The 22,219-nt window shown below is 42.9% G+C and overlaps 1 protein-coding gene across 9 annotated transcripts in view; it reads left to right on the top strand.

Moving 5' to 3' along the window:
* The window catches only part of KCNIP4 (potassium voltage-gated channel interacting protein 4), a 359,055-nt gene that overhangs the window by 309,058 nt on the left and 27,778 nt on the right, over positions 1-22,219 (top strand). For 5 of the 9 annotated variants that reach the window (XM_033159533.1, XM_033159536.1, XM_033159531.1 and 2 more), the window contains exon 2: positions 12,811-12,935. In XM_033159533.1, the coding sequence (XP_033015424.1) occupies positions 12,811-12,935 (125 nt within the window). Of the gene's footprint in view, positions 1-4,297; positions 4,400-10,084; positions 10,261-12,810; positions 12,936-22,219 lie in introns of those variants that run through there. The other 4 variants (XM_033159529.1, XM_033159532.1, XM_033159528.1 and 1 more) reach the window with 2 other exon arrangements.

The following is a 22,219-nucleotide window of genomic DNA, read 5'->3' as shown; positions in this document are numbered from 1 at the left end:
ATTTCTATTCACCAAAGAATCACAGCAGTCTTAATTGTTGCCACCCAAAATCATCTTCCTGAATCAAACCTTTTAGCTCATCATGTTATTAGGTGATCAAATGCAACATTTTTACAGTGTCTTTCTTAAGACTTTGACTAATTATCCTTTTCATTAAATGACTCCCAATAATATCCAATATTAATCACAATTGCCATGCATACAACGGCCACCATAGAGTCTAACAGTCTTATTTTTTTCCAGTTTTCTGGAATGTACATTCACTGTGTACAGTACCTAAAAGCAGCTAGCTCTGTACAACAAAAGGTAGGCAGGCACAGGCCTCTTCAGTTTAGCTAGGCCATAGGCTTAAAATAAATGGAATCATCAAAACGACAGTTTTATGAAATTATTATTTTCACCAACAATTACATCGCAACTGAAAAGAGGAACAGCCTTAAAGCACCCCAGATTTCATAAGGCTGTAGAAGAAGGAGACAACCTTCTACAAACTAGAAAATTCAGACTTGAAACTTGTTGGAAATATGCGAGGTGTTGACCAGTTTTCATGCACAACAATGTTCTTATCAAAAATAGCTTATCTTGCCCTCACTGCTTCAATCATCAGTAGCTATTTTATAATGCTTATCCAATTCACAGGAGGCACAATCATTCCAAAGGAACATTGGTTTTCTACTTGGTCCAGTATTCTTTTGCAGATGTGGTCTAAGATGCCATAATTCAAAGCCAGTGGCATAGAAAGAGAAAGGGACTGTAAATTATGGAGCATGATGTCGGTTCAAATGCTTTTATTGAGCAAACAAATGGAAAGGATGAAATGGAAGAGGGCAAAGGGTGCAGAAGAAAAAAAAGACAGTTGTGTGTGCAACCAAGAGATACGTTTTGCCCTGAGATAAAAGAACTAACCACTACTACTTTGATTACTCCTTGGTCTCATAATTCATGTTACATCATCCTTTTCTCCTGCACTGTTGAATGAAACAGTGTCCTTGATTGTTTGATAGAAACAACGTAAAACGTGAAAAACGACCACTATTATTCTAAACTGGAGGCATGAAAATAGAATATCTAAACTCTTGGATTGACTCACTGTTCTCACGAGATAAATGTGCTCCTTTTGCTTTTATATTTGTTCCGCCTTCGACCCTCAAAGTTCTTCTATTTTCTGGAGTTTTGCTTCCGCTAGCACAAGGCAATTTATGAGAATGCATGGCTGCCACCAAAATCACCACTCGCCTTCTCTTGCTTTAGCAATATCTAGTAAAACATACTCCATGCTGTGACATTGCAAATATCCCTTCTTTCCTCTACTAGCTGTAAAAGGTTTGTAAGGTTAAATGGTGTTTGGTTCTGGATACAGCAGAGTTTTACATGCAAGACAGATTTGTATTCTGAGAAAAGGTAATTATGGATTTTAGACACGTAACTGGCCAAAAGGTTAGTTTTAGGAGTTCTGTTTTATGCTGTCTTTTCCCAAATAAAGTTTTGTCAAAGGAAAGCTTTTGATTTTCTTACGTAATAGCTTCTTACGTAATAGCCAGTGTGGTGTAGTGGTTAATAGTGGTAGACTTGTAATCTGGTGAACTGGGTTCGCGTCTCCGCTCCTCCACATGCAGCTGCTGGGTGACCTTGGGCTAGTCACACTTCTCTGAGGTCTCTCAGCCCCACTCACCTCACAGAGTGTTTGTTGTGGGGGAGGAAGGGAAAGGAGAATGTTAGCTGCTTTGAGACTCCTTCAGGTAGTGATAAAGCAGGATATCAAATCCAAACTCCTCCTCCTCCTCCTCCTCCTCCTCCTCCTCTTCTTCTGCAACAGCAACTGCAACAATCTCTTCTTAATGCTAAGGATGGTGACAATTTTTGCAATCATCAAGCTTCTACTCCAGCTACAACCTGTTCACAAGCTTGTGAGCCAATCAGGTTTCATGTGAGTGCTGACAATATTTAATGGTATAACATTCTGCAGCTGTGAAAAAATAACTAACTGAATGACAACTTATCGAACTAGGCCATTATAATTTGTAACCCATTTCTGTGTGCTGCTGAAACGTGTATTCCCTTGAACTCTGTTTAAATGAGGTGATGACAAAACCATTAACATTTATTGTTGCACTTCTCATCCTGTTTCCTACTATCATTGTGGGGAGGGGAGCTGGAAATCCTGTCAATTTAAAGGGTTATTCACCTGCCAAAAGAATCTTGCTTAAATATATTGGCCTGAGGAAAACTATCAAGGCCAGACCAGAGGAGTGGGGGTGTAAGTTAGATGTAAGGAAAAATAGAGACAAGAGCACATTGCTACAATGATTAAAGTAAACTAGAGATATGAAAAAGTATACAAACTAGTGACACAATGTGACATCAGTCAGTGGCACCTGCCTCCCCACCCCATTCAGGGCCAACAACACAACTGAGGATCAAGTGACGAGCAAACTTTTAAAAATATTAAATAAAACAAAAACCTAACCCTTGCTATTACTTTCTTTCGGTTTCTCATCATTACTCAAAGAACATTAGTGAGTCATCTTCAAATGATTTAGAGAAGCTGTCGTGGTTTCTGATTTGATTCTGGAATGTCCCACTTTTCCTTAGCATGTCCCTGTTTTCATTTGAAAAATGTTGGAGGGTATGGAGTTATCTGACCCCTAAGCTGCCTGTATAGAGTTTTTTTATGTTTAATGTTTAATATGTTTTATATATGTTGAAAGCTGCCCAGAGTGGCTGGGAAAACCCAGTAAGATGTGTGGTGTATAAATAGTAAAATTATCATTATAGAATAGGTCATGGGTACTGGCAAACTAAGGCCCGTGGGCCGGATCCGGCCCAATCGCCTTCTAAATTCGGCCCACAGATGGTTGGGGAATCAGTGTGTTTTTACACGAGTAGAATGTATCCTTTTATTTAAAATGCATCTCTGGGTTATTTGTGGGGCCTGCCTGGTGTTTTTACATGAGTAGAATATGTGCTTTAATTTAAAATTCATCTCTGGGTTATTTGTGGGGCCTGCCTGGTGTTTTTACATGAGTAGAATGTGTGCTTTTATTTTAAATGCATCTCTGGGTTATTTGTGGGGCCTGCCTGGTGTTTTTACATGAGTAGAATGTGTCCTTTTATTTAAAATGCATCTCTGGGTTATTTGTGGGGCCTGCCTGGTGTTTTTACATGAGTAGAATGTGTGCTTTTATTTTAAATGCATCTCTGGGTTATTTGTGGGGCATAGGAATTCGTTCATCCTGACCCCCCCCCCCCAAAAAAAATATAGTCTGGCCACCCACAAAGTCTGAGGGACAGTGGACCAGCCCCCTGCTTAAAAAGTGTGCTGACCCCTAGAATAAGGCGTCCCTATTTTCATCAGAGAAATGTTGGAGGGTGTTTGGAACTGAGTTCTGGCAAGTTCCAGCTGAAAAGTAAGACCTGCATGCCACAACTAGGATTTGAAAAAAGCCTCCCATTAACTGCACTGGAAAGTTTTTCCCAGAAACAGTAGGAGGGGCTAGGACCCTGACAGCAGCAAGGAAGATCACTTTAGATCTATGTGCATTCACAAGCACCGTGTAGGCATGTGTCATTGTGGTTGGAAACCCATGGCAAACTCTGGCAGCCTGCCTTGCCCCATAAATTTACAGTAACAGTTCCCGCTTCCTTCTCATTCTTCATGGTAAGTCACCTCCCAGGTTTCAGTCATGGTCACTTTATCTTTATAACAACTGAACTGATCAATTAAGACTTAGCCTGCACGTGAAAACTGCAACAAGAATTGTCATTATAAGCATGCAGTGATGCAGGAAAATAAACCAGATTAGGCTCATATCAAGGAAAGGCAAACGTACCAGCTGGTTATCACAGTTCCTGTGTGAATGACATGTTGGATGCGAACCCAGCAGTAGAGGTTAAAACATCATGGGGGACAACAAAGTTGTCTTATATTTGAATCACAATGTAATTAAAGCAATTACAGAGATGTCTGTCAATATTTTGTCACCTAATCTTTTTTTTAAAAAAACAAACAAACCCAGACATCTGGCTCTCTGCAGAGATGAATTAATAACAGTATTTGCATTTCCTTACTTATTGTGCTGCGATGATCCACTTATAAAAAGAGGGAATTTGTACAAAAGCCTCTGGGGCATGGAATAAATGCAAAGAGGTGGATATTTTGTTGTCCTCCGTGTTTCTCAACTGGGAATGTTTGCCTGCTTGCTCCCTGTGCTTCCTCCCTCAATATGCAAATGTTTGATATGCAGCATGCAAGTTTATTTTAAAGAGATTTTAACAGCCCTGATCATGTATCTTCTAGGTTTCCTCTACACCCAGAGCAGTACCAAACACAGCATTAAAGAGCGACTTATGAAGCTCTTGCCTTGTTCAACTGCCAAAACAACATCTCCTGATATTCAAAGCAAGTTTTTTTTTTCCTTTTCCCATTTGCTAGACTTTCGTGGTTAGATTTGCATGCATCACCAGGTTTATTTTAAAAACAATTTTACTAACTTTATTTAATTCAACAAAAACTTCTTGATTTCACCTTCTAGACTTTTGTGGTTAGATTTGCATGCATCACCAGGTTTATTTTACAAACAATTTTACTAACTTTATTTAAATCAAAAACAACTTCTTGATTTACCCTTCTGCTGGGTATCTGTTTTACAACCTTGGAGTGTTTGAGAAGATACCATTTCAAAGACTGAATTAACTTGATGGATTCTGCAGTAAGGGGCGTCCCTGACTTTCGCGAAGCTGGCAGGTGGTTGGAGAAGTAGGTTATGAACTGTGTTTTGGGGAAGGCTTGAAAACGTACCAGGTTTCCTCTGATGAGGAGAACCATAATAGTGGCTAAAGTCATCTTGACCACATTGCCACCAAACTTCCCTACAAAATGTAGCAGTAAATATAAAGTTTTCAGCTCCTAGCAGGATGGAAATACAGCGGTACCTTGGTTCTCAAACGCCTTGGTACTCAAACAACTTGGAACCCAAATGCTGCAAATCCAGAATTAAGTGTTCTGGTTTGCAAACTTTTTTCCGGAAGCCGAACATGCTCCATTTTGAATGTTACGCTGAGGTCTGTCTGTTTTCACTATTTATTTTGCGTTTTTGTTTTTGTGGCTTTTTTGTTTTGCTTTTGTGACTCTGTGGAACCCAGTTCAGCTACTGATGATTGATTGATTGATTGATTGATTGTGTGACTGCGGTACATTGTTTATTGCTTTCATTTTATGGATCAACGGTCTCATTAGATAGTAAAATTCATGTTGAATTGCTGTTTTAGGGGTTGTTTTTAAAAGTCTGGGGCGGGTTGATCCGTTTTGCATTACTTTCTATGGGAAAGCGTGCCTTGGTTTTGGAACGCTTTGGGTTTGGAACGGACTTCCGGAACGGATTAAGTTTGAGAACCAAGGTAAAGAGTTATTGGGGAGCCACCACTCCTTGTTTTTAAATGCCTCTTTTCAGGGCCCATGAGGCAGTTGCCTCAGGTGGCAGGCTGGGGAGAGCTGGGAGGGGTCGCAGATCTGTGCCTCGAGTAGCCACTTGCCACCTCCTGAACTTGTCACCTTGTGATGTCTCCTTTGCCTCTGCCTCCTTCAGTACACCAGGGTTTCCCTGAGCTACCTCCAGAGCAGAAGAGTGGCAAGTGGGGGGGGCACCATTTTCTCTTTTGCCCCAAGCAGCAAAACATCATGGACCAGCCCTGCCTCTTGTGCATTGTCACCAGCTGTGCCTCAGAAAGTAACAGAAAGTGCAAGAGGGCTGCATGAGTGGACCTTAATGGGCATATTCATATCAGAGGAGAAAGTCCCACAAGGACCTTGGTCCCAAGCCTTAAAAAGGGCTTATAACCAGCACCACAAATTGTGTTTGGAAGTGAAGGGGCTGCCTGTGCAGTAATAAGGTCACATGATCCCAGCACTTGGCCTCAGTCAGAATTATAGCAGTGGGATTCTGCACCAGCTGAAATCTCAGGTGTGGGCTTTCAAGGGCAGCCCCACACAGAGCACATTACGGCAACCTAGCTGTGATAGAACTAATGCATGTGTCACCATAGCCAGGTCTGACCATGCCAGAAAGAGGAGCGCAGCTGGCACACCAGCCTGACCTGGGCGAAAACTTAGTAAAAGAGGCTGTTCGACTGAAGTAATAGCGTAAATATGACTCTTCACTCCAGGGTCAAGTTGTCTTTGGTTTGTTCTGGGGATGTGGAGTAAATACTTCACCATCACACTTCAGATTAGAACAGGTAGGACCTGTGAGAAAATAGTTGTGGCATGGGGTGTTCCTATTCAGGAATTCTTCCAGGACATTTTGCTTCACTCTACTTCCGAGTTTCATGTTTTCTCCTCTCAACAGCCAGGGTTCTGTGGATTCTGAGCATGCACAGTCCTCATCAGGCTGCTGCCCCCCCTTAAATGTTTACCTTAAATTGTTTTCGGTGTGTGTGGGGTGTGTGTGTGTGTGTGTGTGTATTATTTTGCAAATGGTTGCATTTTCCCAAGCCTGCGGATACTTCCTTCATGCGCATTGATGGTGCTCTTTTGGCTACAATTAGAGAACGAGTTCACCATTAGGATATACTGTAGTCTTGAGATAGCCCAGAGCCAAGATGGTGGCTCTCCATTCATAACTCTCCAAAGGAGCAACATATGTGTAGAACAAAAAGCTCCTGTTGTGATCAGTTAGAATAGTGTTTGTAGCAGTAGATAATGGTCAGATGTGCAACAAACATTTAAAGCACATATAAAACAAATGTTTGTAATTCGAGGACCCGACTCCCGCATGCAGAAATAAAATTCAATGACACAAAACATTTTGGTTAATGGAAGGAAAAAGGCCACAACTTTTATTGGTTACAGCATGTGAGTGGTATTGGCTTAAGCATTGGGTTGAACAAACTACAGTAGACTCCCCCCGCAGAGCGTGGAGCCACTCAAGGGTTAACCTCCCAGGAGGTGGAGCCTGTTGATGCGAGATACAACTGAAAGCTCCACCCCTGAAGTCACTGGGGGTCGTGCCATGGCCCTAGCCACCAACAGGTCGTCGGACAGGATCCACGACCGCCGGATTCCTTTACGGAATACCCAGCAATTGGAAGGTTAGGCGATGGCCCGAACCTTGCCCTCCGATACCACACTAAACCCAATGCCTAACCGCCAATCTAACAAAGTTGTGACAATTTGCTACGAGGTAGGTGAAAAACCAAGAGGCTGAGCCAATTTGCCAATTGGAGAAAAACTCCTACCAGGCCCCTTGCACAAACAAGGCAACCAACCGAAGTCCATTGCAATGTCCTAACCAGAGCCAACCTAAGGGAGGGTGGGCGGGTGATCCGACGAAGCAGCGACGCAGAATGGCGGAGGTCGCTGCCGCGGCTGCCCTAAGAGCAGCTGAAACCCCGCCCCTGCGCCAGCCCTATTGGCTGACTGCTAGGGGCGCGGCGCGACAGCCGGAAAAGGTAAGGCAGGTAAGGGTGGGGGCGAGACGCCCCCATGATGATGCAGGAGCCGGCTCCCGACCACAACCCCTCCCCTCCCAGAGGAGGAGAGGCTTTTCCCCAACGAATCCTGGGGACTGTGGTCTTCCCCTCACAGAGCTGCAGTTCTCGGCACCCTTAACAAACTACAATTCTCAGGATTCACGGGGGGGGGGGTTGTAGGGTTTAAATGTGTGTTGGATGTGCTTTAAATGTATGGTGTGGGTCTGCTTCATAATAGTGGGGGGGGCATAACCCAGTTTTAGCCTTCTCCCATTTTCTCAGGGGGTTAGTTCTTAAACTGTTCTGGGAGAAAGATCCTAGTTTACAATGCTCATATTTTATGAAGAATATTTATTATAAACAGACTGATCCTGCTTCTCCAAACTTTAGGAAATGGACCTTGAAAGAATGACAGCGATTTAGATTTATACAGCAGCATTTAGAACTCTCTTCTTCCGAGGAGAAGAATTTGCAGCGACCAATTTGCCATTTTGTTGGATGCAAATTGGAAACCCACTTAATCAGTTCTTTCTGGAACAAATTTTTAAGTTACAAATTAGTGGAGCATAAACTTGTCTGTTTAAAAAATGGATTACCTGTGACATTGAGCTTGCATGGCAGGTTCTAGCAAATTTTCACAGGCTGTTTATCATGACTTGAAAATTGGAGTTTGTGAGCCTCTTGAATACTGAACAGCGGTGCTTGCTCCTTCCTTTGTAATCAGAAAAGGGAGATTTAATTTTCAAATGCAAATGAGAAATATTTGAATTGTGCATATTCTACAAAGCCTTTAATTTTTAATTTAGAACATCTTAATATTCACTGCGCTGTGCATAATAATTATTTAAATTTAGAGATGCATATTAATGTATTTACCGAAATTTGCAGTCCACAAATGACTTGCACTCCAGTCCTAACACCTTAGATTCTCTGCATGAATTACATCCAATATCCAGATGGCAGCTTCGCATGTGATCTTTTCTTACTTAAAAGTTATGGGGCAGAATCTGAATTGGTATCACAGTACATGTGGGGAGGAGGTTTAATCCTCATTCCCTGGCTATGCCCCACTGAAACTTTTAAAAAATAGGGTCTTTTAAAAAATAAAATCACAGAAAGAAAGACAATTTCTCTTTTTTCGGGGGGTGGGGAGGGAAGTATGAAACCTCCATTGCCCACACATTGCTGGCCCAAACTAGATCATGTCCTCTACATTTTCTTTTGAGTAAGACCCATACTTAGCTGCAGGCTACACATTAAGTGTAATGTGTAGTTTGACCTCAGAGAATAAGAGTCAGTGTATATACATCATTTAGTGAACCTGCTCCTGGTGCGTACCACGTTGTGTTATACCAGGGGTGACAGGTATTTAAGTACTGTCCTATGAAACAACTTCCTGGTACTCAGGATGCTAGCACATGGGGAAGATGGCTAAGCTAGAACTTTCTATCTGACATGCCAACTATGTGGGGATTTTAAAATACGAGGCAACATTCAGACATGTGATTCCCCCACTTGCAATCTGAAATGGTACAGCCCGGGAGCATTTTTACTTTGTGGTTGTGCATTATATGCAGATTAGCTCTTAAGTCACTGAAATCATCGGGCCTAAGCTTGTCTTAACTCGACACTTGATTGTGGTTCCTTCAACCTTGGAAATAAGCTCCACTGACCTGTGTGGCGGGACTTCCTTGCACGTACAGTGGTACCTCGGGTTACATACGCTTCAGGTTACACACTCCGCTAACCCAGAAATAATGCTTCAGGTTAAGAACTTTGCTTCAGGATAAGAACAGAAATCGTGCTCTGGCGGTGCAGCGGCAGCGGGAGGTCCCATTAGCTAAAGTGGTGCTTCAGGTTAAGAACAGTTTCAGGTTAAGAACCGACCTCCAGAATGAATTAAGTATGTAACCAGAGGTACCACTGTATATATATTTGTTTAGGACTGAAGCTTAATTGCACAGTGGAAATGAAGGAGCTCCATAAATGTTCATGAGACCAGTGGGCTAGATCTGGAGGAAACCACTTGCAGAACACAGCCTCATTTGTCAGTGCTTAAGTAGGGGGGGAGAAACAGAAGTTCCAGGCTTCTGCAGTCGCTGCAGATTGGGGTCAATTAAACTTTCAGAGAAAAGTGGAAACGAGTATAAAAGGTGGATAATTGTACAGACAGATAAGTGCCCTTTTGAGAGATGTTGCTGTCGGCTGCTGCCACAGCTTCAGAGTAGCGTTTTAAATTTTGTGTGCCATAGCATAGTAGAGTCGCTGGCGATTTAGTAAATGTGACATTAGCACTCTAGAAGTTAGTGCCAAACTGATGTGTCATTGTAAAGTATGGCAGGGTTCTTCCTGCCGACTCCCTTAAATTGTACACTGACGCAAACACTCACACGATTTACATTGGGACCACAGCTGGGGCAAGAAAGGTTAAACTTCCCCTCCCCACCTGTGATTGCAGTGGAACTCACCCCACACACCTGACGCTCTTGTTAGCCTAATTTTAGCAGCAGCAGCCTTCATTTTCTTCGTGCAAGGAATGGAGGAGAATTTCCTCAAGTGGCTTCCTACCTTACAGAGCTTCACCATTTCGTTTAGGAGAACAAAGCCATGCCCCATTAAAACCAGGGCAATGTGTTAGCTATGAATACCATCTGTTATTCAATGGGAATTTAGTTGGATGGGGGCCTAAAGTGTTGATTCGATATAATTGAGTTGCTTTAATTGGGAATACTTTTCATTAAACTGGACAAAAAGTCTGCTGAAATGCTGGCTTGCTGTTCCACATGATACCAAGTAAGTCATTATCCTTGTTTTTGTTGCTGTTTTGGCTCAGATTACATTTCTATAGAGGAATCAGCCATTACCTTAAAACAAAAGGTAGCAGATTTATTGATGTTTTTGTTTGTCCCTGGGTTCTTAAAAAAATAATAATCCTGTGAATTATGCTTTTTCATTTCCGCTTAAGTATATTGCTGGCATTAGGATGGGGGGGGGGGAGAGACACACCATAAGAAAAGAAAAATAGATGCAACGATTGTGATGTGAAGACCTCGGGGGTACATTCATTTCTGAGCTATGCAAGGATGAATTCCTCAATGGAAAAACACTGAGAAAATGTTCTTGATAGTTAGCTGGGAGATCAAATACATCACAAGATGCAGGAGGGTCTAAGCTTGACATAGGTAGGCGTTAACTGAATGGGCAACAGTACAAGTCATGGGTAGGCAAACTAAGGCCTGGGGGGCCGGATCCGGCCCAATCACAGATGGTTGTTTTTACATGAGTAGAATGTGTCCTTTTATTTAAAATGCATCTCTGGGTTATTTGTGGGGCATAGGAATTCGTTCATTTTGTTTTATTTTTCCCAAAATATAGTCTGGCCCTCCACAAGGTCTGAGGGACAGTGGACTGGCCCCCTGCTGAAAAAGTTTTCTGACCCCTGGTATAAGTGATAGTCATGGATTAGGGGGGTGGGAGATTCAGGTGTCAGATCAAGCAGGCAAAAGAAGGTTTAAGGCACACAACACCCTAGCGCCTGATAAATGTGCCAGCTTCTTAACTTATGGCTTACTCAGGGAGGAATTTCATGTGATAAATCCCCCCCCCCACTTTCTTTTTATCATGTTAAACAACATTTGTTTAACCCTTTCTTCCCCAGCTATTTGTCCATTCAACCTGTGCACACCCCCCAGGCTGTTTGTCATCCCAACAGATAAAAGGAAGTTTTGCCTGGTTTTTGTTTTGTTTTGTTTTGTTTACTTATTTGGGGGAGAAGCAACTTTCAGAGAGGAAATAACACCTACTGTACCTGAAGCCAGGACGCGGATGGTGCTGTGGGTTAAACCACAGAGCCCTAGGGCTTGCTGATCAAAAGGTCGGAGCTTCGAATCCGGTACATACATTGGATCCGATGGACTGTTGATCTTAACAAGAGTCCTTCCAGATTTTTTTTTTAATTACACATTGATGATTATTTGTGCTGCTGATGATTACAGGGCTGTTATACACAACCCCACTTACAATATTAATTGTACCTGCAAAAGTTTTATGGTGGTTATACTGCTTCATTTCCAACCAGCACATCCTGTATTCCTGCTTAAATCCCGTAACTTTTCATACTTCAAATGGATGCGGCTTAGGACCCTCGTACCTAAGGGACCGCCTCTCCTGATATGTCCCGTGTAGGACCTTAAGGTCCTCAAATAATAATCTTTTGGAGGTCCCGAGCAACAAAGATGCTAGGTTGGCCTCAACTAAGGCCAGGGCTTTCTCAGTATTGGCCCCGACTTGGTGGAACAGTCTATCACAAGAGACCAGGGCCCTGCGGGATTTGGCATCTTTCCGCAGGGCCTGCAAGACGGAGCTGTTCCCCCTGGCCTTTGGGTTGGTTTCTGTTTGATACTTATGCTTCATTCTTTTATTGGTGGGCTATTTGAAAATGAGACTGCAGTTTTAATTTTGAATTTGTATTTTAATCTGTATTTTAAATTGATTGTTTTTTTATGTTTTTGCTGTGATTTTAATTAGTGTTAGCCGCCCTGAGCCCGGTTTTTGGCTGGGAAGGGTGGGGTATAAATAAAATATTATTATTATTATTATTATTATTATTATTATTATATATTTGCACTGTAGTCACTCCAGATATCAGTAATGTCAGGGGTCAGCAACCTAAGACCCATGTTACTCCAACAATTTTATAACTGTTCCAGATAAACAGTCACAAAGAGCTCTACTTATTGTTAAGTGAGTGGCACCTTTACAAAAAGCAAGCTCATAAAAATATTTTTTGTCCCCTCTGCCTCATTTTACATTGGCTCCCAGTACGTTTCCAAGCACAATTCAAAGTGTTGGTGCTGACCTTTAAAGCCCTAAACGGCCTCGGTCCTGTATACCTGAAGGAGCGTCTCCACCCCCATCATTCAGCCCGGACACTGAGATCCAGTGCCGAGGGCCTTCTGGCGGTTCCCTCACTGCGAGAAGCAAAGCTACAGGGAACCATGCAGAGGGCCTTCTCGGTAGTGGCACCCGCCCTGTGGAATGCCCTCCCATCACTGGTCAAGGAGATAAACAACTACCTGACATTCAGAAAATACCTGAAGGCAGCCCTTTTCAGGGAAGTTTTTAACGTGTGATATTTTTGTATCTGATTTTTGTTGGAAGCCACCCAGAGTGGCTGGGGAAATCCAGCCAGATGGGCGGGGTACAAATTATTATTATTATTATTATTATTATTATTATTATTATTATTATTATTATTATTTTCCACATCCTTTATGCACCGGAGATCAATTCCCAAGTAATGGGTTATTTTCTGCTGACTTCTCTTTCTGTTTGGTCTCACAGACAGCGTAGAAGATGAAATTGAAATGGCCACTGTGCGGCATCGACCCGAAGCCCTCGAATTGCTGGAAGCACAGAGCAGATTCACAAAGAAGGAGCTTCAGATTCTGTACAGAGGGTTCAAAAACGTAAGTTGACCTTGCAACTTTGCAGAAGGGGTCACCCATCTCCTGATATGAACTTGCTGCTACTTGAGTTAATAGGTCAGCCATGCTATCACAGATTACCTGTCATGTATAATTAGGCCAAAAAGATGTCAAGAGAATAAATGGAAGCACAATATTGTGGAGAGGGGAGAGGGTTGAAGCACAGGACTGTGTCAAATAGCGCCAAGCTATGCTTTGGTTTTCATCTGAGCCTATCCACAGCCATTTCTGGCTATCACCAACTGAGAGAACAATGCATATTTTGAAGTCTGGGTTGGAGGTATGCATAGTGAACGAGCTATGGATGTGTAGTAATAAGTGTGTGATGTGCATATGATTATAATTTAAAATTTACACGGCAGGAACTAACGTACAAAGAAAGGGAAATAATGAAAAGGAACTGAAGAGGGCCAAATTGCCTGATAAGTAAATAGCTACTGAGAGGAGCTGCACTAGAGTTGAGTAATGCCAAAGCTTGAGTAATTTGGAGAATTGAAAAAAAAAGTTTTTACATTGTAATTGAAAAATAGATTTAATAGGATCTTCAACACCACAGGCTTTCGAGGCTGCCTCCAGCGATGTTCAGCTTCCCAGTCTTCAGTACCATTGCTGATGAATCATTGCCAAGCTGCCATCACAGTAGGGGAGCGCCATTTTGTAGCTGGCTTTCCTGTCATCTCCATTTGCTGCAAAATGAAACTGTGATTGCCGCAGTCATTAACCTTTCAAGCCAATGGCGCTGTGGTGTGCCTTGTACAAGTGGCACTTCACAGTAAATTGCCCAGACTATCAAGCAGCCGCTCTCGGCATGCAGCCTTTCTTTCTCTTTGGGCCATTGATAATTTTCGTGCAAGTTTTTCTTTTTTGAAGCAGCTTTTATATTTCCACACACTTCCCTTCCCCAAGTACATGTTAAATAGCTAGGACCCTTCCAACAAATTAAACCTTTCATTTCTCTTCTTAGTAGTACAGTCACTTCTAGAGCACATTGCCCTGTCCTTTGAACACTGCAAATATCTATGGTTTGCAGGATGAAAGCTACAGTGGAACCTCGGTTTTCGAGCATCTCGGAAGCCGAATGTTTCAGAACCCAAACACCGAAAACCTGGAAGTAATTGCCCCAGAAGTTGAACGGCTTCCGAGGTGCGTTTCTCAATTTTTTCAGTTGAATTCTCCGACTGCCCATTGCGCCTCGGTTGTCGAACGTTTCGGAAGTCAAACGGTCTTCCGGAATGGATTGCATTCGACACCTGAGGTTCTACTGTTGTTGTTGTTCAGTCGTTCAGTCGTGTCTGACTCTTTGTGACCCCATGGACCAGAGCACGCCAGGCACTCCTGTCTTCCACTGCCTCCTGCAGTTTGGTCAGACTCATGTTAGTAGCTTCGAGAACACTGTCCAACCATCTCATCCTCTGTCGTCCCCTTCTCCTTGTGCCCTCCATCTTTCCCAACATCAGGGTCTTTTCCAGGGAGTCTTCTCTTCTCATGAGGTGGCCAAAATATTGGAGCCTCAACTTCAGGATCTGTCCTTCCAGTGAGCACTCAGGGCTGATTTCTTTAAGGATGGATAAGTTTGATCTTTTTGCAGTCCATGGGACTCTCTCGAGTCTCCTCCAGCACCATAATTCAAAAGCATCAATTCTTCGGCGATCAAGGTTCTACTGTACATACCTGTTATTGTCCATAGGTGTCCTGGGTGTGTTCAAAATGTTGCCACATTTTTTTTGGAATATAAAACAGGCAACCTTGTTCAGGGAAGTTTTTAGCGTGTGATGTTGTATTGTGCTTTTACTATTTCTGTTGGGAGCCACCCAGAGTGGCTGGGGCAACCCACCCAGATGGACAATGAAATAATAATAAATAATAAATAATACGGCAAGTGCAAGCTGAAGTGCATCAGGAGAGAATGATTTCATTTTGTGTCTTCCTGAGTCTGACTTTCAAATTGTAATGCACATGCATGTTTCCAAGCTGGAATAGTGCTTAGCGGTGTACTTTTCAGCAGAAAAGTTTCATGCTAGTGGGTACACACACATGTCCTCACACATCCAGTTTCAAAACATAAGTGGCAAACCCAGAGGAAATTCAAAAGTTAGACATGACAGCTTTGGAACATCTGTTAGAGTTTCCCTGTTTCAATTTAGAAAATTCTGCAGTTGGCTGATGGGTGCGCATAGGTTTGTAGACTTGCCCTTTTGACCTATTTCATAATAGCTAGCCTTACCCGGGGCAGAATGTTGATAATGAAAATAACTTGGTGATAACTAATGTTTCTCTGGGAGGGAAAGCACAGGCCTACAGAAAATGTCAGAAAGCCATATTAGGACACCTTTATTTGGCCAAGCAAAATGTCCCAAAATCAAGTTTTGGGTTCCCCAGAACTAGATATAACATAGGGTTTGACTATTGTTAAATCTTCTTAATACTAACTTACATTGTCATAGGATAGGAGGATTATGTCCTGGAGGTGGCAATACTTCAGTCCCTTAGAGGGCAAGGATAGGAGCTCTGAAATAATATGAGATAAAATGAAGTCATTCTAGGGGCATGTCAAGGATGTGCCAGGAGACTCTGTGAATCTGCAGAAGCCCTAGCCCTTCCATTCCCCTGACACATGTCTGGAAAGGGGACAAATTGTGCTAGTCATCGATTCCAATAAGAAGGAAATGTTTTTAAAAACCCAAAGCGGGAAACAAAAAGAAGGGGAAATGCTTCACTACGGACGTACACAATGATGACAATGTCCAGCATTGCTTTGGGAAAGACTGTTCATCTGCATTCAGTTCTTTTTGGGCTGTTCCTCCAGTCTTTGTTGAATATTTTCATTCCATCTTCATAAAAAAATGATGACACAGCCATTTGGGAGAAGTAGCTAATGGCCACAAGCCAACGGAGTTGAGCATGTTTTAGCCTACTGGTTTCACCGGATTTAAGCAGACACTTAAGCAGATTGTAGCCAATACATGTAGCGTAAATCTGTGGTTACTTGGCAATGCAGCTCTTGCAAACTCAAAAGACTGATAATTGATCACACTTCTGTGAAGAAAATTGTTTTTTCGTCATACGGTTGCTGAGGTGCAATAAATACCACTGCTTGCCGTGAACATTCGCACAATTGCAGTCAGAAGAACACTGTTACTTGAAATGCTTTTTATAAATTTACGCAGTGAAAAGGGTGAACAGTGGCATACTGTGACTGGCTCTGGCCAAATTTCTACACTGGGAAGGGTTATCTTAATTCTTATGATACTTCTTTTGGGGGGGAATGTACATATGGTAGTATAGCTCACTCGTGTGGGGTAATTAATAAAAGAATTGGCTGGATCCCTAGATCCAAAATACGAGGCTAAACGCACACAACCAAGGGGGAGCCCCCAGCAAAGTTTAAAAAGTCACAAGCAGCAGTGTAGCATGCGGATTTAGGCTGTTAAACCTTAATATCCAGTTTGTCCACGACGAACCTCCACTTCAGACTCTCCCCTTGTTACTAAGTGAATTTTTAATCAGGTGTTCTGGGTCAAATTACAATGCACCCCACCTGTCCCTCTGAGGTCCATCTGTTATTTCAATCCCCTTTTATCTATAATCTGGGGATCCCTTAGTAACGGGAGTTTTCCTGTCCAGCGGCCGTGGCCGGTTCTATCCTCTGCTCAGGGCTTCAGGGGTTAACCTCTCCTTTGCCTACAGTTCGGGGTCTCTCTTTATTAGATCCCCTCACTATATCAGTTGGCTAAGCCCTCTTAGCAACTCTGTGGCAATACCAGGGTTTCCGCCCGCTAGCCCCTCCTGAGGGAACTCCAAGACACAAACTATCACCCTTCAGGTTAGTTTTGTCCTTTCCCTGAGTTCACCTCCTCAAGAGCCTATATAACTCGCTGGACCAAATGAACGACGATATTTTCTGAGCTCAACAATAAGAGGTCTTTATTTCTTACAGAACATAACGGTTTCAGTGATGGTTCATAAGCTTAGTTTCATAACAGTGTAAACTCTTTCTTTCAGTAACATATACACATCTTCAACGATCCTAACCTAACCTAACCTAAACCTAACCTGGCCCCACACCCTCCTTCTTCCAGTCACCACTCTCCCCACACTAACGGCTCCTCCCTCCTTTTAAAGAGCGGAATGTCCCGCCTCCCAAGGGTTATCTGCCACTCAAACTGGGGTGCCCATTAATTCCTAAAACACCATGGGTTTCTGAACATCCCCTAACTCAGATCTGATTCATTACAGGGGAGCCACCAGCAAAGTTTAAAAAGTCACAAGTAGCAGTGTAGCATGGGGATTTAGGCTGTTAAACCTTAATATCCAGTTTGTCCACTACCATAGCTTCCCCTGTTTCTACTTTTCTTAGCATTGAACAGACCACACACCTTAGTAAGTTTAAAAATGTTTTACTTACCATGTTCCAGAGCTTAGCTTCATCCATGCAGCAAGTAACACATGCAGAATCTTAGGATGTGAAATGTACTGAAATAGCTCTAAGCACACAGTCTGAAGTTGTAGTGAGCTAGCTCAGGCACATCGTACCTTGGTGAGTTCACACGGTGAAAGAGGAGCAAACAAGGAGGAAATTTAGTTTCCTTCCTTTCAAGTAAGGAGCATGACCTAGCTGAATCTAGGAATACAGGCATCTCCCAATTTGTGCACGGTTGTGGTGCCTCAAACATAACCCCCATCTAAATCAGGAGTTGCCTGTACAGATCTTGTTGCATTAACCCCTTCATGTATTAACTACCACTACGCTATTTGAGTGCAATATCCCACATCTTCAGCACTTGATCAGAAACAACAGAATAGTAAATTATCTTTGCCATTTTACAGATAGAAACATAAGAACACAGTTTTAAAAATATGCATTCGATAAAACAAAAGTGGGCTGCCATAACTTTTACTGCCTAATAAATATTACACCAGCCATATTTGGAAATATGTAAACTGTACATGTGAAGTAAATTCAGAGATGTACTGTGCAGTACACATGAAGATACATTGTTGGCAGAGAAATGACAAAGGAGTGATGGAGGCAGAAAATCTAAGAGATTCTTCTGCACAATAAAAATATAATTGTAAGCTGAATAACAGATAACCAGCTATCCTACAATAGTACCTCAAAAGCTTCCCGTTTAGGTAGAATAGCTCACCCTACTGCCGAACACCCACCCACCCATTGATAGGTTGGCGTTTGGCCTTGCTTTGGACTTCGGTTGGTTGCCTGTTTTGGATCGGGGGCCGGGTAGGAATTTTTTCCAATGTGGCAGATTGGTAGTGGCCACTTGGTTTTTGCCTACCTCTTAGCGATCGTCACAACTTTGTAAGGTTTGGCGGTTAGGCATTGGTTTAAGGGAAGGTGGGGAGGGGAGGTGCAGCCATCACCTGCCCCTCCATATGATAGGGTATTCCATTAAAGGAATATGGGGGTCCGGATCTCATCCGAAGTCCGAGGAGGGGCTAGGGCCATGCCAGGACCCCCAGGAACCCCAGGGGTGAGCACCAGCCATTGTTGGAGCTCCCTCAGCTGGTAGTTTACCCTTTGCAGGCTCCCTGCTAGGTGGGCAGGAGCCAGTTATAGTCATTAGATACCAGTGCCTAAGCCAATACCAGTCACACTTGTGTATTCAAGGAAGTTGTGGCCTAAATTTGCCCATTAACCTTTAGACTAGATTCGGTGTCCATTGTGTCTTTATTCCATGGGGGCAGGTTTCAGGGCTTGAAACGCAAATGTATGTGCTATGATGCAGTGGCTCTATGCATCTGGCCTGGATAACATGTAATCTAACATACCAATGCAGCTTGGGTGCCAGGCTGCTGTCTAGAAAGATGTGACGAACCGCCTGGTTTTGCCACTTGACCTGGATCTGCATAAATAGGAGGTCTGACAAGCCACAATTACATGGATGTTCGGCTTTGTTCAGTTTGGTGGGTCACCAATTTTTTTCCAGGCCTCATCTAGACAATCCTTTCGTAGTTCTCATCTCAAAGGCGGCAATTATGTCTGGGTCAGAAGAATAGCCTGAAGGCCTAAAGCTTCATTGTAGCTGCAAAGTTCTGATCTCATTAGACATTTGCTGACAAGTGAACAAATTTGGCCTTCTGGGGATCTCTTGAGGACTGGCATAGTTTGTGAGAAATGAAACAAGTTGTGTGCTCCAGAACGGCATGGTGTGATATTTGTTCTTATGAGGAGATCTTCTCACCCTGAGGGTCCTTTGAGAAAATGTTCAGTGTTACGGGCTTGATTACTAAAGCAAAATGAATACTTTTAGTTTCTTTTCCACGTTTTCTCAAGCAATTTTCTCAGAGTGGCCAGCCAGAGGCTTGCAGGAATCATAGAACTAGAAAGTTGGAAGGGATCCCGAGGATCCCCTGGTCCGACTTCCTGCAATGCAGGAATATGCAGCTGTCCCATACAGTGATCGAACCTGCAACCTTGGGTTTTAGTAAAGCAAACAGCCTAATTTGTCAGCGCCTAAATGATATCGAGCGTCAGAACAACTTGGCCACAATAAGGAAATTTTGCCCATGGAATGACTATTTCCCACCTTCTCATTTTGACTCTCAGGCACCCTATCTGCATAACCTAGCAATTCTAAAATATTTGTTGTTCAGTCGTTCAGTCGTGTCCGACTCTTCATGACTCCATGGACCAGAGCACGCCAGGCACGCCTATCCTTCACTACCTCCCGCAGTTTGGCCAAACTCATGTTAGTAGCTTCGAGAACACTGTCCAACCATCTCATCCTCTGTCGTCCCCTTCTCCTTGTGCCCTCCATCTTACCCAACATCAGGGTCTTTTCTAGGGAGTCTTCTCTTCTCATGAGGTGGCCAAAGTACTGGAGCCTCAACTTCAGGATCTGTCCTTCTAGTGAGCACTCAGGGCTGATTTCTTTGAGAATGGATAGGTTTGATCTTCTTGCAGTCCATGGGACTCTTAAGAGTCTCCTCCAGCACCATAATTCAAAAGCATCAATTCTTCAGTGATCAGCCTTCTTTATGGTCCAGCTCTCACTTCCGTACATCACTACTGGGAAAACCATAGCTTTAACTATATGGACCTTTGTCGGCAAGGTGATGTCTTTGCTTTTTAAGATGCTGTCTAGGTTTGTCATTGCTTTTCTCCCAAGAAGCAGGCATCTTCTAATTTCTAAAATATAGGCGCGCTTTTACTCTCATAAGATGGAATGTGTTGCCCTCGGCTGTACTTCAGGGACAATTCCAACAGATTCCACACGAAAAACACTTATGTCCCTGTGGAGAGGGCAGTACCGAATCGGTGGCGCATGCCCTTCTGGCTTGCCCTCTCTATAAAGACTTGAGGAATGAGATTATCACCCCTCTTTTATTGTCCATTCTGGGTCGCCCAGCCACTACCCCAATGTCCTTTCTCTTGGCAGATCAAGATGAGCAGGTGACAGCAAAGGTAGCAAGGTTTTTAGCTGGGGCAATCAGAATAAGATCCACTATTGATTCAAAACCCTAAAATGTATTTTATTTAATTGACTTCTTATTTCTATTCTTTGTATATCGTATTGTTGTTTTATTGCTATGGCCGATGGCTGACGCAAATATTCATTCATTCATTCCTGCAACCTTGGCATTATCAGCACCATGCTGAAAACAACTGAGCTAATTTGATTTGTGACTCAACTCCTGGCAATTTCATTGGTGTAAAGGGGCTTTTAAAAAACAAGGCCCAGAAAACCCCCACCTCTTTTTCTGTATTCCCACAACTAGCATAGAAGTTAGGCGTGGTTCATACATGCTTATACAACATCTAACTTCTTCATTCGTGGTGTGTGGGACTATACAGTGCTTTATCTAGGCAGCCAGGGCTCCTCAGGATGACAAGACCTTTTTGTACCAGGTCAGTAAGGACCACTTGCTTTTTGAAATTATCCCATATACAGGTGAAACTCGAAAAATCGGAATATCGTGGAAAGGTTCATTTCTTTCAGTAATTCAACTTAAAAGGTGAAACTAATATATGAGATAGACTCATGACATGCAAAGCGAGATATGTCAAGCTTTTATTTGTTAAAATTGTGATGATTATGGAGTACAGCTGATGAGAACCCCAAATTAACAATTTCAACTTTGGGTTTTTCATCAGCTGCACGCCATAATCATTACAATTATAACAAGCAAAGGCTTGACATATCTCGCTTTGCATGTCATGAATCTATCTCATATATTAAACTCCAGTAGCTAATGGAAACAATTGCTTACATAAATGGACTTTTCCACGATATTCTAATTTTTCGAGTTTCACCTGTATACAGAACTCCCGGTGCGCCTTTTGGACTGTATCTGTAGGTTTCTCCCTCTGTGTCAAATAACGGGGGTCAAATAAGTGTTGTTCACTTGTTATAATATGTGGAAGATGGATCTCCCTCGGGAAGTTCTGGAATCTCCATCCTTGGAGGTTTCTAAACAGAGGTTGGATGGCCACCTGTCAGGGATGCTTTAGCTGAGTTTCCTACATTGCAGGGGGTTGCACTAGAAAGATGACCCTTGGGATCCCTTCCAGCTGTACGATTCTGCTTCAACAACATTTCATGTTTTTCTGCTTCAACAACATTTCATTATGTTCCTATCATTTTATGTAATTGTATTTTGTACAAATTATAAAAATTATAAATAAAACAGTTTCTATTTACAAACAAGATATTTAAATAGCTACCTTTAGGAGTGGGAGCGGTAGACTCATAATCTGGTGAACCGGGTTCGCATTTCCACTCCTCCACATGCAGCTGCTGGGTGACCTTGGGCTAGTCACACTTCTTTGAAGTCTCTCAGCCCCACTCACCTCACAGAGTGTTTGTTGTGGGGGGAGGAAGGGAAAGGAGAATGTTAGCCGCTTTGAGACTCCTTTGGGTAGTGATAAAGCCGGATATCAAATCCAAACTCTTCTTCTTCTTCTTTCTACCAGTACGACGGGGGTCAGGGCATAGATGCCAACTTTTCCCTTTTCTTGCGAGGAATCCTATTCAGAATAAGGGAATTTTTAAAAAGGGGAAAGTTGACAGCTATGGGGCGGGGGCATAGGCATAGTCAGAATTTTTGTTAGGGGGGCAGAATCTCATATTTGTATTGATTTTTACTTATTTGGGGGGCAGCTGCCCCTCCTTGGCCACGCCCTTGGGGGGGCCCACAGGAAGAAAAGAAGGTTGGAAGGGAGCCACAGTCGGAAAAAGGTTGGGAAACACTGGGCTTGAGGATTCGATGGTCCCTTCCAACTCTACGATTCTATGATTCTTAGAATC

This window comes from Lacerta agilis, chromosome 9, assembly GCF_009819535.1.
Source record: "Lacerta agilis isolate rLacAgi1 chromosome 9, rLacAgi1.pri, whole genome shotgun sequence".
NCBI lineage: Eukaryota > Metazoa > Chordata > Lepidosauria > Squamata > Lacertidae > Lacerta > Lacerta agilis.
This window is presented reverse-complemented; position numbering and strand designations above follow the sequence as displayed.